Raw genomic sequence first — 16,143 nt, forward strand, 5'->3', positions numbered from 1 at the left:
AATCTCGCACTCTCTCTCCACTCCTATTTCTGCTGTTCCCAACGGCTTCCTGTCACCGTGACAAACAACACACGCGTGCACACACACACACACACACACACACACACACACAGCCTTGTCTGTCATGCCCTCAGCACTATGACACAGAGCTGTCATGCAAGACAGTTGCATCAAGACAGTTTTGGTGTGTGTGTGTGTGTGTGTGTGTGTGTGTGTGTGTGTGTGTGTGTGTGTGTGTGTGTGTGTGTGTGTGTGTGTTCCCTTTCTTATTGCTTTTTTCCATGGAGCTGCACAGCAACAGTATTCCTCATGACTCTTGTATTGATGACCTGTCTCTTGTGTGCGTGATGCATTTTAGAGCCCCTCAGGCCCTCGTTGTGGCATCACTAGGACACGCACACATGCACAAACATCATATAAACCCTCCTATTGTGTGACTCAGGGGCAGTCGTGTCAGATCCTTTTCAGCCATGATGAGGCTGATAACCCCCCCCCCCCCCCACACACACACACACACACACACACACACACAGTCTTCACGTGAATAAATAAGATTTCAGAGATTATTGGAAGATAATGAAGCAAAACTAAAATGGAAGAGTGATATTTGCTTTTTGTTGTTTTACGTCATTTTGCATCTTAAGTTATACAACTGGTCTGTTGTAGTTAGGCTAAAAAAAACTTTGATTGGTTGATTTTATTCTGGGAGCCTAGAAGAACTAGTAAGAGTCCATGATAGAAATAGTATAGCATACCATACTAGACAATGCTGTGCCATCATGTGTTTTTTTTTGGGGTCTTTTTTGTCACCCCATTCTCTGAGTCATCCCGGTCGCTGCTGCACCCCCTCTGCCGATCCGGGGAGGGCTGTAGACTACCACATGCCTCCTCAGATACATGGAGTCACCAGCCACTTCTTTTCAGCTGACAGTGAGGAGTTCCACCAGGGGGATGTAATGCATGGGAGGATCACACTGTTTCCCCCAGTTCCTCCTTCCCCCCTGAACTGGCACCCCAACCAACCAGTGGAGGTGCTAGTGCAGCGACCAGGACACATAGCCACATTCGGATTCCCACCCGCAGACATGGCCAATTGTGTCTCTAGGGACGCCCGACCAAGCCAGAGGCAACACGGGGATTCGAACCAGCGATCCCCGTGTTGGCAGGCAACGGAATAGGATGCCATTCTACCCGAACGCCGTGTACCATCATATTTTATCTTATACTGTCCTATACCGCCCTATGTCTTGTTATGCTTTTTTATGCCATCTTTGTTATGAGCTGCATTATAACATGCTGTAATGTGTGTAATTCTACTACGATGTGCAACGCTACACTACGCTATATTAATCATTTCTCAGCTTCATTGCATTACCCAAGTTGTGCATCCTGTTGTTCTGTTATATGTGCTTTTACAAAGTTAAAGTTGAAGGAATTCAACGAAATTAGACTTGAATCTCTCTTCTTTCCCTCCAGCATCTCCAGTGCACCATCCAGGCATTACAGGATGAGCTTCGAATTCAGCGAGACCTCAACCAGCTCCTCCAGACGGACTACTCGGACACCGTTCATCTAAGTACCCAGCCCCTCGCCCCACAGGACATGACGGAGGAGAACTTCCTGCGTCTCCACGGCGAATACGAACGCCAGGCAAAAGAGCTCTTCCTCCTGAGGAAGACTGTGGAAGAAATGGAGCTGAGAATAGACACGCAGAAACACACACTGACGGCCAGGTAAAGATGACGGGAGGGACTTGTGGATGGATACAGGTACAAATAAAAAGAGAAATGAACAGATGGATTTTATAGATTGAGAAACCATAAAGGAGAGGGGAATTGGTGCACATGTTAATGGCTATGTAAAGATGCAAAAATGATGATTAGATGGATGGATGAGAAAGTATAGATGGTTGGATCCCATTTATACACTATGTTTTCCCTCTTTACCATCATGTAGTAGTTCAGAGTGAAGAGACTGGACCTGTTGGAGAAAATGAATGGGTCATGATTTCTGCTTGATTCATTTCTTTTAAATTAGGGACGAGTCGATTAAGAAGTTACTCGAGATGTTGCAGAGTAAAGGGCTGTCGTCACGGGCAACTGAAGAGGACCATGAACGGACGAGGCGACTGGCCGACGCTGAGATGACCATCCACCATCTAGAGGGCCTGTTGGAGCAGAAAGACAAGGAAACGCTGCAACTTCGAGAGGTGTGTCTATGTGAGAGAGAGGGAGTGTGAGTGACAGTGTTTGAGAAAGACCATGTGTGTGTGTTTGTGTGTGTGGGGGGGATGTATGAGAAAGTGGGTGTGAGAGTGTTTGTGAGCGTACATATGAGAGAGGATGAGTGTTTTGAGGTTCAGTAATTGAGGCCGTGAGAGAATGCGCGCCTTCCTGTGTGCATGAGTGTTTTGATTGGAGTCAGATGTGAGTGTATGTAAATCATGTCATATATATATATATATATGTGTGTGTGTGTGTGTGTGTGTGTGTGTGCGCGTGTGTGTGTGTGTGTGTGTGTGTGTGTGTGTGTGTGTGTGTGTGTGTGTGTGTGTGTGTGTGTGTGTGTGTGTGTGTGTGTGTATTTGGTCCTTTGGCCACATTCCATTTTGTCTCACAATTCAGTTCTTTCAACTGAAATACGAAAACATTTACACACAATACTCTTTCCTTCTCACTCCATCTCTCTCATGTAATCACTCATCCTCTCGCTATCTCTCTCTCTAGCTCTCTCCCCCTCTCAATTTCACGCACGCACGCACACACGCACACATGTGAAAAAGACACTCATATATCTTAAGTGTAGCAGCTGTGCTTCCATGTGTTACATTACAGCTTCCTCTAGTGGTAGAAAGTTGTTACTGGATAGTATATGAATAATGCTCAAGGCCCAACTCCAATTTCTCCTACTTTTATCATGTCACACTTATTTTTGTAGCCCTAAATCACAGTGAGTAAGAGATACTAAGAGATATTGCTGATATTGACGTGTATTTCTGATCTGTTGTGTAGGACTAGATGTTAATATCCATTAATTGCACACGTGAGACATGCTGCCTATATTCTGCGGGATGGTCAAGTGAGTGATGGTTTCGTTGATAGGCCCATGACATCTCCAAACGGTTCAGCAATGAATCCTAGCATCCAGGGCTCACTTCCAGGATGTCATCTAATTCACTTGAGGGCTCTGATGGACCCTATTCTATTCCTTCTCATCTTGAGCCACAGGCTACCCATTTCCGCAGCTCAGGAGAGGTTTTTGACTACTTGCCAGTGGGCCTTCCCTCACAATCCCATCTCTCACAGTAGCCTTGATGTTGATGTGGATATAAACCCTCTGCTGCATCCTTCCAGGGCACTGTAAGCTCGATGATGTAAATGAGCTGGAGTGAGGCTGACCATAGCACAAGGTCTGGGTAGGTTGATGTGATCTCAGCTGGGAAGCAGAGCCTCTGGCCTACGGCTGGCCCCATCTTCCAATTGCATGCCCCGCCTAGTCACCCGGTGTCTGGTCTTAATGTGGTGAGTCTGGCTTGACCCTCACCTTCCTGGACAAATGCTGTTGCTAGCCAACGGGATTTAGGGGGAGGAAGGGTGTTGATGCTCGCCTGCCGACTTTACAGCACTGTTGCAAGACACTAGCACCTCGTTGGGCTGCCAGTTTTATTGGCCTTGAGTGAGGCTGGTCTTGCAGCCCACAAGGATGTGTTTTAGTGTTGCTGAAGTCAGACAGAGGGAGCATGTGGGGTCATCTTTTTCTTTTTCTAAATTTTATTTCTGATTTTTCCCTTTTTCTCCCAATTTAGTGGCCAATTGCTCCCTATTTTAATTCAAACACCCACCCTCATACTGTATGCATTTGCCAACTGCATCTCTCTGGCCGGCAGTCTCGAAGGAGACGCCTTGGCACTTCTGTGACAAGGCGAATCCAGGCCGAACCACTGCTTTTTCTGACACACACAGAGACACATTAATGTGACGGAACACAAGCCGACTCCGACCCCATCCTGAAGACAGCATTGCCAATTATTGCTGCTTCATTGAATCCGGCCATAGTTGGATCTGATGAGACCGGGGCGCAAACCCCAGTCCCCAGTGGGCAACTGCATCAACACAAAGCCGATGCTTAGACCGCTACACCACCGCGGACCCAAGGGGTCGTCTTTGCATTACTGGCTGAGATTCTTGAGAGATAGCAGGACATCATAAGCAGGCTTGATGGTGAAGCTCACTGTGAACGTCTCCATTTCCCAGGCCCTTTTCAGGAGATTTTTCTCTTCTCCACACCCTTCCATCTCATCCATTGCCCTTGCCTTGCCTGAGCGATGGCCTTTGCACACCTTGCTGCCTCCTCCTGCTGACGTATCCCCTGCACCACTAGCCTGCATCTCTGAGACAGCGTAGCCTTGTTCCAGGCTGGTGTGCTGGCCCCAAGCCCAAGGCCACTCCTCCCTTGCTGCACCCGGCCCATGATGTCCCTTTGCCTTTTCATTGCTTCTGCTGTGGTCCATTTCCTCCCAGTAGCCAGAATGAGGGCGGCTTGGGGTACACAGGGATGACTCGACTCTGTCAGCATCATCTCCAGTCTTGCTTTAGCGCACTTGTACTCCTCTGAGAGGCTGGAAATGGATAGCTCTTAGGACTCATTTGCTGTAGAGCCCTATGCTACTGAGGGACCTGGGGAGACCCAGCTACTTCTTTGTATATGAGCTGATCAGTCTCTCCAGCTTAACCACCTTTGAGATTGGAGCTTCATATAGGGTTATTGGCCACATACACTGTGGAAGGAGCCCAAATTCCATACACCAGAGCTTCAAATTGCCAGGGAGTATAGTTCTGTTGATGCTGTCCAAGCCACTGACAGTATCCTTCCTGAGCTGATCTACTTGCTCTTTGTATTTGAGGAATGTGTTGTACCACCGACCTAGGCTCTTCACAGGCTTCTCAGAGACTATTGTAACTGTCTCATTGCCAATGTAAACGCGTTGGTCTGACAGCTTCCCCTTGACGATGGAGATGCTTCTGAACTTGCTATGCTTGATCTGCATCCAAGCCAACTCAATGTTCTCTTGAAGCTTTCTCAACACCTGTACAGTACATGCCTTGGTCATGGTGAGTGTTTGGAGTTTGTCAATGTATTCTCTGACAGGTAGCAGCCTCAGGCCAGGTCTTATGCGCTGTTCTCCAACCACCCATCCAGATGCTCTAATGATCACCTCCATGGCCATGGTGAAGGCTGGCGGAGAGATGGTACAGCCTGCCATGATTCCCACTTCCAGATGTGGCCATGCTGTGGTGTAGTCTGCTGTTGTCACACCTAGCTGCTAACCCCGGAAGTAGGCCTTGATGAGGGCCACCGAGACCTTGAAGAAGTTGAAAGTAGTTCAGTGGAGGATGTGAGGGATTGAACCAAAGGTGTCCGCAAGGTCCAGGAAAACCACATGAAGGTCTGTTCTCTCCTTCTTGGTTACCTGAATCTGATGCCAGATGATGCTAGCATATTCCAGACAAGATCCAAGATCCTTTATCTGTTACGTCTCATTATACAAGTACAAGAGAGTAAAATTCTTGTGTTTCGGCTCCTCAACACTACAGCAACAGATTTACCTGGTGATTATAGGCTTAATCAGCATCATGTGAACTGTTTTGGCTGTGTAGTTGAATGTAATGGACATTAATTTATATGTAAAAGTCACGCACTCTAGCTTTAAATGTAATGTGATAATAAGATTTCTCCAGGGGGATCTGTAAAAACAAACCATAGGGCAGCAGCATGAGTGAAACTCTGGAGCGGTGTAACATGGTGTGGTCTGGGTAATGACATCGTTTGGTTTGACATTTAGCAAGGGATCATTGGAATTAATCGCTGTAAAACAGAACAGTGACTTTTGAGGGCGAGAGTGAGTCAGTGAGAGACACTGGTGGGGGCATAAACACTATTCGTACCCCTTTTGAACTTATGAGAAGTGCCAAGCAAAAAGTACTTGTACTTTCAAGAGTGAAATTATGGAAGTGCCAGCACAGCGTACCGGGGAAAACTAGCCCACCCCAGTCAAGCAAAGCGTATAGCAAGCTATTTAAACAAATAATAGCTGGGTGTCTGGGTAGCGTAGCGATCAATTCTGTTGCCTACCGACACGGGGATCTCTGGTTCGAATCCCCGTGTTACTCCGGCTTGGTCAGGCATCCCTATAGACATAATTGGCTGACTGCAGCAGGGAAGCCAGATGTGGGTATGTGTCCATGTTGCTGCACCAGCACCTCCTCTGATCGGGGTAATTGGCCGGGTACAATTGGGAGAAAAGGGGGGGGGATTAATGTATCTGGATGTGCTCCAAAGAACTCAAATTGATCTTGATGCTGTAGAGGTATATAGCAGGCACGTAGCCAGGTAGGTGGTTTTCGTGTCTGAACCCCCCCCCCCCCGAAACCCCACGGCCCGTCTGAAATGGCACCAATAATTATTTAGTTATCGTTTTGATTATTTGTCACCGCCCCTCTAGCCTACTCATACACTGCATCTATCGTGTCTGACAGGCGTTAAACCTGTCAGTTAATTTGTTTCCAAACATGATGTATCTTATTGGTCTGTTTCGTAGAACAAATAAAATCACACGCTTTTGATTGGCTCTGGGGTCTGACGAGTCAGCTAAGCAACCTGCCACTGGTTATGCTAGCTAAATGGTCGATCTATAGTTTGCTTTTCAAAAGCAATGGAGCTGCCGAAAGCTACCTGTGAATCAGGCAAGAGCAGTAAAGTTAATGTTCGTAAAATCAGTGATTTTTTTGTTTCAACGTGTCCCGACTCAAAAAAGAAAAAAAAAGAACATTACAGATGATCTGGTCACTAACGTTACCGATTTTCCGGAGCAAGTGTTAGCAGACCCACTGCCCTCCTCCTCGGAAACGGAGCCAGAGTTAGCAGACCCGCCGTCCTCTACCTCGGAAACGTTTTCACACGACTTTGTAGATTATATTGGTGGGAAAATATCAGACGAGCAGAGAAGAGAAATATACTCACTGGACTGGACGGCCAATATTGGACAAACATTCCCTACAAAACTAGGAGGTAAACTACGTTTCCAACGTCATGGGATTGACCAGTTTAGCTAGCTAGCTAGTATACTCAACAAGGTCCGACGGTTGTTTTTGTAAGCACTGTGTTGTAATTGCAGTCGAGCATGTGGGCAAGGGAGGGCACAGAAAAGCTGGCAAGCTAATTAATGTCCACTTCTCAGACTGGAAACATGCTTTAGAGACGTTCAAAGACCATGCACAAAAGGCATATCACAAGGATGCATGTTTGAAAGCGGACAATTTCCAAATGGTTCTCAACAATAAAATGGATGCAATTTCACTGAGAGAAAAAAGCGAGTCCAAGAAAACAGAGAAAAACTCAAAAGCTCCAAGAACTCGCCCTGAGAGGTGATATTGATTCAGGACCAGTGACATTGAATGAGCCAACTCACAATGACGGAAATTTCAGGGCTTTACTCAGGTTTAGGGCTACATCTGGCGACACAGTACTGTTACAACACTTGAGTAAATGTGCAGCAAACGCTAGCTGCTGCAGTCCTGATGTACAAAATGAAATAATCAGCATAATTGGAGATGTGATAACAAACAAACTGGTGCAGAAAGTAAACTCCGCGCAGTGTTTCGCTGTGTTGGCAGATGAAATGAAAGATGTTTCTGGGTGGGAGCAGCTTTCTGTCTGTGTCAGATACGTGAACCAGCATGACAGCCAATATAGCATCAGAGAGGATGTTTTGTCTTTTGTTGATATTGAGAAGTTAACCGAGGAGGCAATCGCCAATTCAATCGAAAGTCAGTTGACAAATGCAGGCGTTGATTTACAGTTTTTACATGGCCAGGGATACGACGGCGCATCTGCCATGAGTGGCCGTTTAAATGGTGCCCAAGCTAAAATCAAAGAGAAGCACAAGCGAGCAGTTTATGTGCACTGTGCCAGCCACAGTTTGAATTTGGTCCTAAACAAGTGCTGCACTGTACAAATGGTGCGAAATTGCTTTGGAATTGTCTCGGAAATCTGCACTTTTTTCCATGATTGGGCTTTGCGGTCTGCATGCAGTCTGCGACACGAGACGGAGTGTCTTTTACCCGACTGCAAGAAAACGCAACTGACGAAGTTGTGTGAAACGAGATGGGTCGAACGCCACGACGCAATATTTACATTCAACGAGCTTTTAGACCCTGTGCGTTCCAGCCTGCAGAAAATCAGTGAAACCTTCACAGGAGACACATCTGTCAAAGCCACTCAGTTCTTTAATTCAATTGATAATGCAGAATTCATGCTGTCCATGAATGTGAGTGAGAAGATGCTTGCAAAAACCTACCACCTGTCCACCTTCCTTCAGAAGGAAAATTGTGACTTGGTGAGTTGCGTTTCAGCTGCTGATGCTGTTATTAAGCAGGTAGATGAGATGAGGGCTAACTCTGAGATGGAGTTCAGGCAGATTTTCCAAAAGACCTCTTCCCAAGCAGCCAAGTATGGGGTTGAATTTCGACCACGAAGAGGCATGGACTGCAATGAGGGTCCATTGAAGGCCTGTGAAAATCACTACCGGCAAAAGCTTTTCATAGTCATGCTTGACTTTTATTCATCACAGATGAAGGAACGCTTCAGCAAACACAGAAATGTGATCTCCAACCTTTGCTCCTTACTGCCATCTAAGGTCAGCATGCTGAACGACAGCTCAGCTCAAGCGCTCTCCAACCTGTATCCTGATGAAGTGTCACCGCATCTGGAAGTTGTAAAGTCAGAAATTGACACCTGGCGGGATAAATGGAAAGATGCAACTTATGTTCCACAAAATGCCATTGAGGCATTAAATGCCTGTAACAGTGAGTTGTTTCCAAGCATCTTCAAGCTTCTCCGCGTTTTGACCACGCTTCCTGTCACCAGTGCCCATGTCAAGAGAAGTTTTTCCCGTCTGGGAAGGATCAAGGACAAAATGTGCAGTACAATGACGGAAAGACGGCTTAATGGACTGACATTGCTCTCGGAGCACAGAGACATTGTGGTGACGCCGGAAGAGGTACTGGACATCTTTTGCAGACAAAAAAGACGATTGGACCTGCTTTTATAAGGTAAGACCCACTTTTATTTATTAATGCATTGATGATTATCTATGGGCCATTAATACGTTGACATTTACCATACGGTTGGGTATTAGGCTATAGTATACAGTGTGGGAATTTTATTTACCGGTAGCTTTCGGCAGTGTTGCCCGACACCCCCCCCCCCAAATATGTTTCTGGCTACGGGCCTGGTATATAGTAACCCGTATCTAAGCAGGCAGACAGTCTCTGAAAAGTTTTGAGACTACTTCATCACCATCTACTGGCCTTTTTGAGGAGTTTTACCCCTGACTCAACCACTGGCTTGACTGGGTCACATCATACATCAGTTCAGTGCACACCTGATCACAGAGAAGACAAACTGCAATGCATTGTGGGTCACAGCTGTGAGCTGTGTCTACGCCCAGGGACACATGTGCAGACAAACACACACACACACACACACACACACACACACACACAAAACAATTATAACTACAGCAACACAGCATGCTGTGTCAATTGATGCATTTTCCAGCTAAGGCAGCAAATGGCTCAGCCCTCCCCAGAGAGAGAGCGAGAGGGAGAGAGAGAGAGAGAGAGAGAGAGAGAAATTAAATGTTTCATAATTAGTACAGCCACTGGAGAGTTTGTTTGTTTGTCTGTCGAGAGAGAGAGAACAAAATTTAATGTTTCATAATTAGTGCAGCCTCTGGAGATTGTGTTTGTCTGTCTGTATGTATGTGTTTGTTTTTGTTTTTTTGGGGGGGGGGTCGACTTCCATGACATAGCTAAGTTTGTCACAGAGAGTATGTCTGATAAACAATGAGAATGCTTTCCTTACTGTATTTGAGTGTGTGTGTGTGTGTGTGTGTGTGTGTGTGTGTGTGTTGGAACATGCATGCTCATGGGGGTGCAGAGCATTCATTCCAGTCACTCCAGTGCCTTTAGCAGTGGCACCTACCATTCCTTTTACGTGTAAGTAGGCCTGTGTGTGTTTGTGTACTCTCTGGCTAATGCATGGCTATCTTTGTTAGCCTGCTGGCCAAGAGTGTGTCCTTCAAAGAAAAGCAGTGATGCATACGAGTACCAGAGCATCATCTCTTCTGCTTTCATTCCCTCCCCCTCCCCCTCACTCTGTGTCTCTCTCGCTCTCTCTCTCTGTCTCTCTCGCTCTCTCTCTCTATGTCTTGCTCTCTCTCTCTCCCCTTTGCATTTAGTCCTGCACCCCCCCTCTCCCTCCGCTGCCTATTCTCTCTCTTCATTTGATGACAGAGTTGGATTTGTGGCAACACTAGACAGTCAGGATCTCTCTGAGTCTTACATAATTTAGCAAAGTGGAATTTACTGTTTTCTACATCTGCTAAATTCTAGCAGAAAAAGACTTTGACAGTCCTGTAGGCTTGTAGATAATGATAGCATCCGTCCTATGTAGGAGACTGAAATTGGTACCTTGGTGGTTTCATGTAGAACTGGAGTTTGTTTTTTTTGTTTGTTTTTTTTTTTTGAAAATTTTTTTCAAGAAGTTGGACTGTCAGCAGCATTTGAAAATACAACATTGGATTTCTTAATTAGCATTTGAAGCTAATGTTTTAGTTAATTTGCAAGCATGTAAAGCCGTCTTGTTTGGATTTTGACAACAATTCAAGCTAAATTTAGTCTTTCAAGTATTTCAAGCTGATTAGTTGGATTAATCACAAGTATCTGAGGCAAGGAGCTCATTAATTTAATTGCAGTCATTTCGGGCTATCACATCAGATTTCATCGTTGAGTAGAATTTTAGGCTCGGACAAAATTAGCATTACCTCAGTGAGCAGTGCTCCATAGAGTTTGAAGAATGTGGGACGGCCGGATCGACCCCAGGATGCTAAAAGCTAACGCCCCAGCAAGAGGGAAATACCTGCTTCCTTCTTCTCCCTCCTTCCCAGTTTCTCCCTCCATCCCCATCCCGCCTCCTTTCCACGTGTCGCCTCAATTCCAGTCCTCCCCTCCTTTCCCCGTCCCTCCGTCTCGCCATCCCTCCATTCGTCCCTCTCCCTCCTTCCCTGTCCCTTCCTCCCCCTCCCATTGCCACTCTCCCATCATCCACCCTCCTTTCATTCCCTCGTCTCCCTCAATTCATCCCTCTCCCCCTCCTCTTCTGCATCCCCCTTTCTCCGTCTCTCCCTTGGCCCATCCATCCCTCCATCCCTCCATGCACATCTCTCCCTCCTTTGCCACCGGTTGCCCGCGACCCTCTCCATGTATCCATCCCTCTCCGTCCATCCCCGTCCCCTTGCCACCCTGCCGGCACCCCTCTCCTCCCTCACGCCATCCCTCCGTCCCTCTGTCCCCACCATCCGCTAACCTCCGTGGTGTGTGTGTGTCTCAGGAGCTCCACAGGAGATATGAAGCGGCTCCCGAGTCGGCCAAGACCAAGGCCCTTCAGACTGTCATCGAAATGAAGGTAAAACATGACCTTTTTTTTTAAATTTAATTGTCTTTTTGATTTTGTGTAAATCTGTGTGTAGGTGTATGAATGTAATACACTGTATAGTAAATACACTTACTATATGCACTTATATCTAATGCGGTAAATACAGCTAAAACATACTGTATGAGTTATTTTATGGAATAACTTAGAGCTGGACAATATATTGATTATAATAGTGATGTCATGATGTGAGACTAGATATGGTCGGGTACTTTCATTATCATAATATCATGATAAATGTTGCTGTCCCCTGGTCTTAAAGGCTATAATATCATAATGATTTTTTGAACTTATTAGACTGTTTTAGCTGAGTGAGATGGACAATAAAGGCCTCTACGTGCTTTGTCGTCATATTCACATTGCTAACGGTCATTTCTCAATGTTTTCTTGGGTGTAAATATCTTGTGAAAATACCAAAACAATCCCTAAAAAAATTATATATATCTAGGGGCGTCCGGGTAGCGTGGCGGTCTGTTCTGTTGGCTACCAACAACGGTTTGAATCCCTGTGTTACCTCCGGCTTGGTTGGGCGTCCCTGCACACACAATTTGCCGTGTCTGCGGGTGGAAAGCCAGATGTGGGTATGTGTCCTGGTCGCTGCACTAGCACCTCCTCTAGTCAGTCGGGATGCCTGTTTGGTGGGGAGGGGGAACTGGGGGGAATAGCGTGATGCTCCCACACATTACGTCCCCCTGGCGAAACTCCTCACTGTCAGGTGAAAAGAAGCGTCTAGCGACTCCACATGTATCGGAGGAGGCATGTGGTAGTCTGCAGCCCTCCCCGGATCAGCAGAGGGGGTGGAGCAGCGATCGGGATGGCTTGGAGCGTGGGGTGATTGGTCATGTACAATTGGGGAGAAAAAAAAAAAGGGGGGGGGATTATCAATATCCAAGTATACAGACAACATCAATGTGATATTTGAATTTGTCAGTATCAGTCGGCCCTACTACAGTAAATGTACAGATATGTCCTGGTCGCCTGGCAGTAGAGACATGTCTTGGCTACAGCAGTAATACATCACATGTGGTATGGGGGACCTGGCGGTGCAAGATGAAGTTATTGCTGACTGGATGTGATATACTGTGGTTTGTCCTGATAATGAATCCATACCTGAGGTTTTTCGAGTTTTACCGTATTGATGTCTCTATCTCTTTATCTCCTAGGACTCTAAGATTAGCTCCTTGGAGCGCGGTCTGAGGGAGCTGGAGGAGGAGGTGAACATGCTGAAATCTAACGGAGCTCTGAGCAGCGAGGAGCGAGAGGAGGAAATCAAACAGATGGAGGTCTACCGATCCCACTCCAAGTTCATGAAAAACAAGGTTAGAGCATGCATACACGCTCACACTAACATGTACGCAAAGATAGTGCGGTAACACGCACACTCACAGGCATATATATATATATATATATATATATATATATATATATATATATATATATATATATATATATATATATTCACACACCGATCAGCCAAAACATTAAAACCACTGACAGGTGAAGTGAATAACATCGATTATCTCGTTACAATGCTACCTGTCAGGGGGTGGGATATATTAAGCAGCAAGTGAACAGTCAGTTCTTGAAGTTGATTTGTCTGAAGCAGGAAAAATGGACAAGTGTAAGGATCTGATCGATTTTGACAAGGGCTAAATTGTGATGGTTAGACAACTGGGTCAGAGCATCTCCAAAACGGCAGGTCTTGTGGGGTGTTCCTGGTGTTTACACAAAGATACTACAGAAACACACACACACACACACACACACACACACACACACACACACACATAAATATATATATATATGAGTCAGCTGTTATCATGCAACTTATTCCTCATTGGTGTAGCCTGTGGAATTAGATACCACACAGGACACAATTACTTCCGGGGTTCTTGTAGCTTTAATTTTATTGTTTGAACCTTCAAATGCAGATCGTTTTACTGAGTGCATAAATTCCTGTGTCTTTCGAGCAAACAGCTCATAAATGTTCACAGATGTGGCAAGTTTAACAGAAAAGATTTTAAAAGGAAAATAATAAATACAAAATACAGTGCAAAATACGGCAGTGGACTATGTATGTTAAACAGGGTTTAACAAAGACATGTGGAACTTCCTGAAGATTGCGCAACTTCTCACTCTGTCAGTTACCTTTAAACAGAATTAAAATGAATATAAAACCTTTACATTTCCCTTACTACCCAAATACAATGGCATGGTGTGGCTTTATGCACGCCAACATTACCTTGTCATGCCTGCAATGGCGAAAAGTGGTCGACGGCTCGCGCCCAAAATCACCGAACATCAACTCCAGTAGCGTCTAAATCAAACCATCGTGTCAAATTACCGACATACAATATTGTTTGGAATAATGTTACAGGTATATTTCACTAGAGATTTACACCTACTTACTACGGAGTCAGAGCACCGTCACACCGCAATCTTCAGGTGGTTCACACAAGAAAAAAGAAAGAATACCCAAGATGCACTTGGATAACTTGCAGAAAGAGTACCCAAGATGCACTTGGATAACTTGCACGGAGTTACAATAAAAGTCCGCAACACTGCCACTTACTGGTCAAAACATGCAATGACAACCAAAACTATAAAAATACACTCACAATCTGCTTCACAATTTAAATACATCAAATGACATTTTACATGGCTTGACAGTGTAACAATTACATATATTAACAGTTAAACTATACTAAATTTAAGTGGAAAAACATTTAACATATTTAACAGATTTACCACCCGGCTACATTGGGATACACAGGATTTTTTTTCTCTGCCATGGTCACTGTTTACAAATGTACTGTCACGTCTCAAATATGCTGCCAACTTCGATCCGTCTAACAAGCTGAGACTGGACCATCCTCTCTTTGTGATCCCTTTACATGAGGTGAATCTCGTGAACATCTGTGAATGAGCATGTGTGACGTCACTCATAGGTTTCTGAAGAGCCTTTATTTAGCGTGGTTTCCTTACCTGGATAATTGAGCATGTATAAAGACATACCGATATTCAAGCCTTTACATTGTGGTGATACACAATTGAGGGTGGATTCACCAGGGGCTGCTGCTCCTTTAAGGCAGATGTTCAGAGTGCTGACGTAGGCACTGCTTTGAGTTTCCGGGGTGGAGCCATGTTTGCAGCAGCCTAGCGGTTAGCTGGTTGCCACGAAAGATTGTGCTGTATCGGTGTCGTTTTGTGTGGCGAGTAAACGGAATTGACTCGACTCGATCTCTCCATTTCCTCACTCCTGCACTCCCACAACATCTTCTTTATGGAAGAAAATTTTTCAAAATCCCCACCAAAACACACATTAGAAGTGAAATTAGCTATTGAGAACCCCTCTTTGTGTGGAAAACAAATGTGGCATTGTATTTCTCAAGAGAAGTTCCCATTGACTTCCATACAACTGAAGTCTTTTTGGCGCCAGCATGTAGCGGCCATTGGAAGGACTATGTCTCAAGGCACTTCCGCATCGCCTTCCTAAGTCAGCCGTGATGGTTTGTGCTTGTGAAAGTTGCTCCACTTCCAAAATATTTCCAAGAACAGCTTCTTTAAGGGGAACTTCTCTATCAAAAATAGTCCAGTGGTCCATTTTGATGAAGTATTAAGGAAGTAATTTATAGCATGGTTAATCTGGTTTTGGCGAGGTAGACTGATAAACCAAGACAAAGTGTATAAATCAGGGTCCGCGGTGGCGTAGCGGTCTAAGCGTCGGCTTGGTGTCGATGCAGTTGCCCACTGGGGACTGGGGTTCGCGCCCCGGTCTCGCCAGATCCGACTATGGCCGGACTCGATGAAGCAGCAATCATTGGCAACGCTGTCTTCGGGAGGGGGGCGGAGTCGGCTTGTGTTCGTCATGTGAATGCGTCTCTGTGTGTGTCGGAAAAACAGTGGTTCGGCTTGGATTCGCCTTGTCACGAAAGTGGGGAGGCGCTTTCCTTCGAGACTGCCGGCCGGAGAGATGCAGTTGGCGAACGCATGCAATACGAGGGTGGGTGTTTGAATTAAAATAGGGATCAATTGGCCACTAAATTGGGAGAAAAAAGGGAAAAATCAGAAATATTTTTTTTTTTAAAAGTGTATAAATCAGTGCCTACTTGTTAATGTTCCATTTTTGCGATGTCCTAACACGGTTTTTCTTCTCACAGCCCACCATATAATTTGCTTTTTGGCCCTTGGCTCTCCATGTCAAAACGTTTTCTATTTATGTATGTATAAAAAATATAGTGTGTGCATGTGTTCACACACACAATTTCGCAAATATTTTGTCTATGCTAACCAAGCCATAGCAGTTATTAGGAGTAATATCTGCACAGCATGTTAGGAGCTTGGCGATTGGCTCGTCTGTGCGAGCTGATCGGCAGTGATGTCATCTGATACGCTTTTTGTCATGGTAACGCCCTCCTCTCCTGGTAGGTTGAGCAGCTGAAGGAGGAGCTAAATCAGAGCCAATCAGAGAAGGAGGAGTTAAGGCAACGAGCCAATCAGCTTCAGCAGGAGGTGTCTGCAGTAAGAGAGACACATCTATGTGTCTGTCTGTCTCCTCTTTTTCTCTTTCTTGACCTTCATCACTCTTTT

General features: G+C 45.4%; 1 protein-coding gene across 1 annotated transcript in view; it reads left to right on the plus strand.

Moving 5' to 3' along the window:
* LOC130109178 (ELKS/Rab6-interacting/CAST family member 1-like) overlaps positions 1-16,143 on the plus strand; it is a 209,018-nt gene that overhangs the window by 58,519 nt on the left and 134,356 nt on the right. The window contains exons 5-9 of the mRNA XM_056275934.1: positions 1,477-1,733; positions 2,038-2,209; positions 11,452-11,526; positions 12,717-12,872; positions 15,982-16,074. Coding sequence (XP_056131909.1) covers positions 1,477-1,733; positions 2,038-2,209; positions 11,452-11,526; positions 12,717-12,872; positions 15,982-16,074 — 753 coding nt within the window. The remainder of the gene's footprint in view (positions 1-1,476; positions 1,734-2,037; positions 2,210-11,451; positions 11,527-12,716; positions 12,873-15,981; positions 16,075-16,143) is intronic.

Source organism: Lampris incognitus, chromosome 3 (genome assembly GCF_029633865.1).
Source record: "Lampris incognitus isolate fLamInc1 chromosome 3, fLamInc1.hap2, whole genome shotgun sequence".
NCBI lineage: Eukaryota > Metazoa > Chordata > Actinopteri > Lampriformes > Lampridae > Lampris > Lampris incognitus.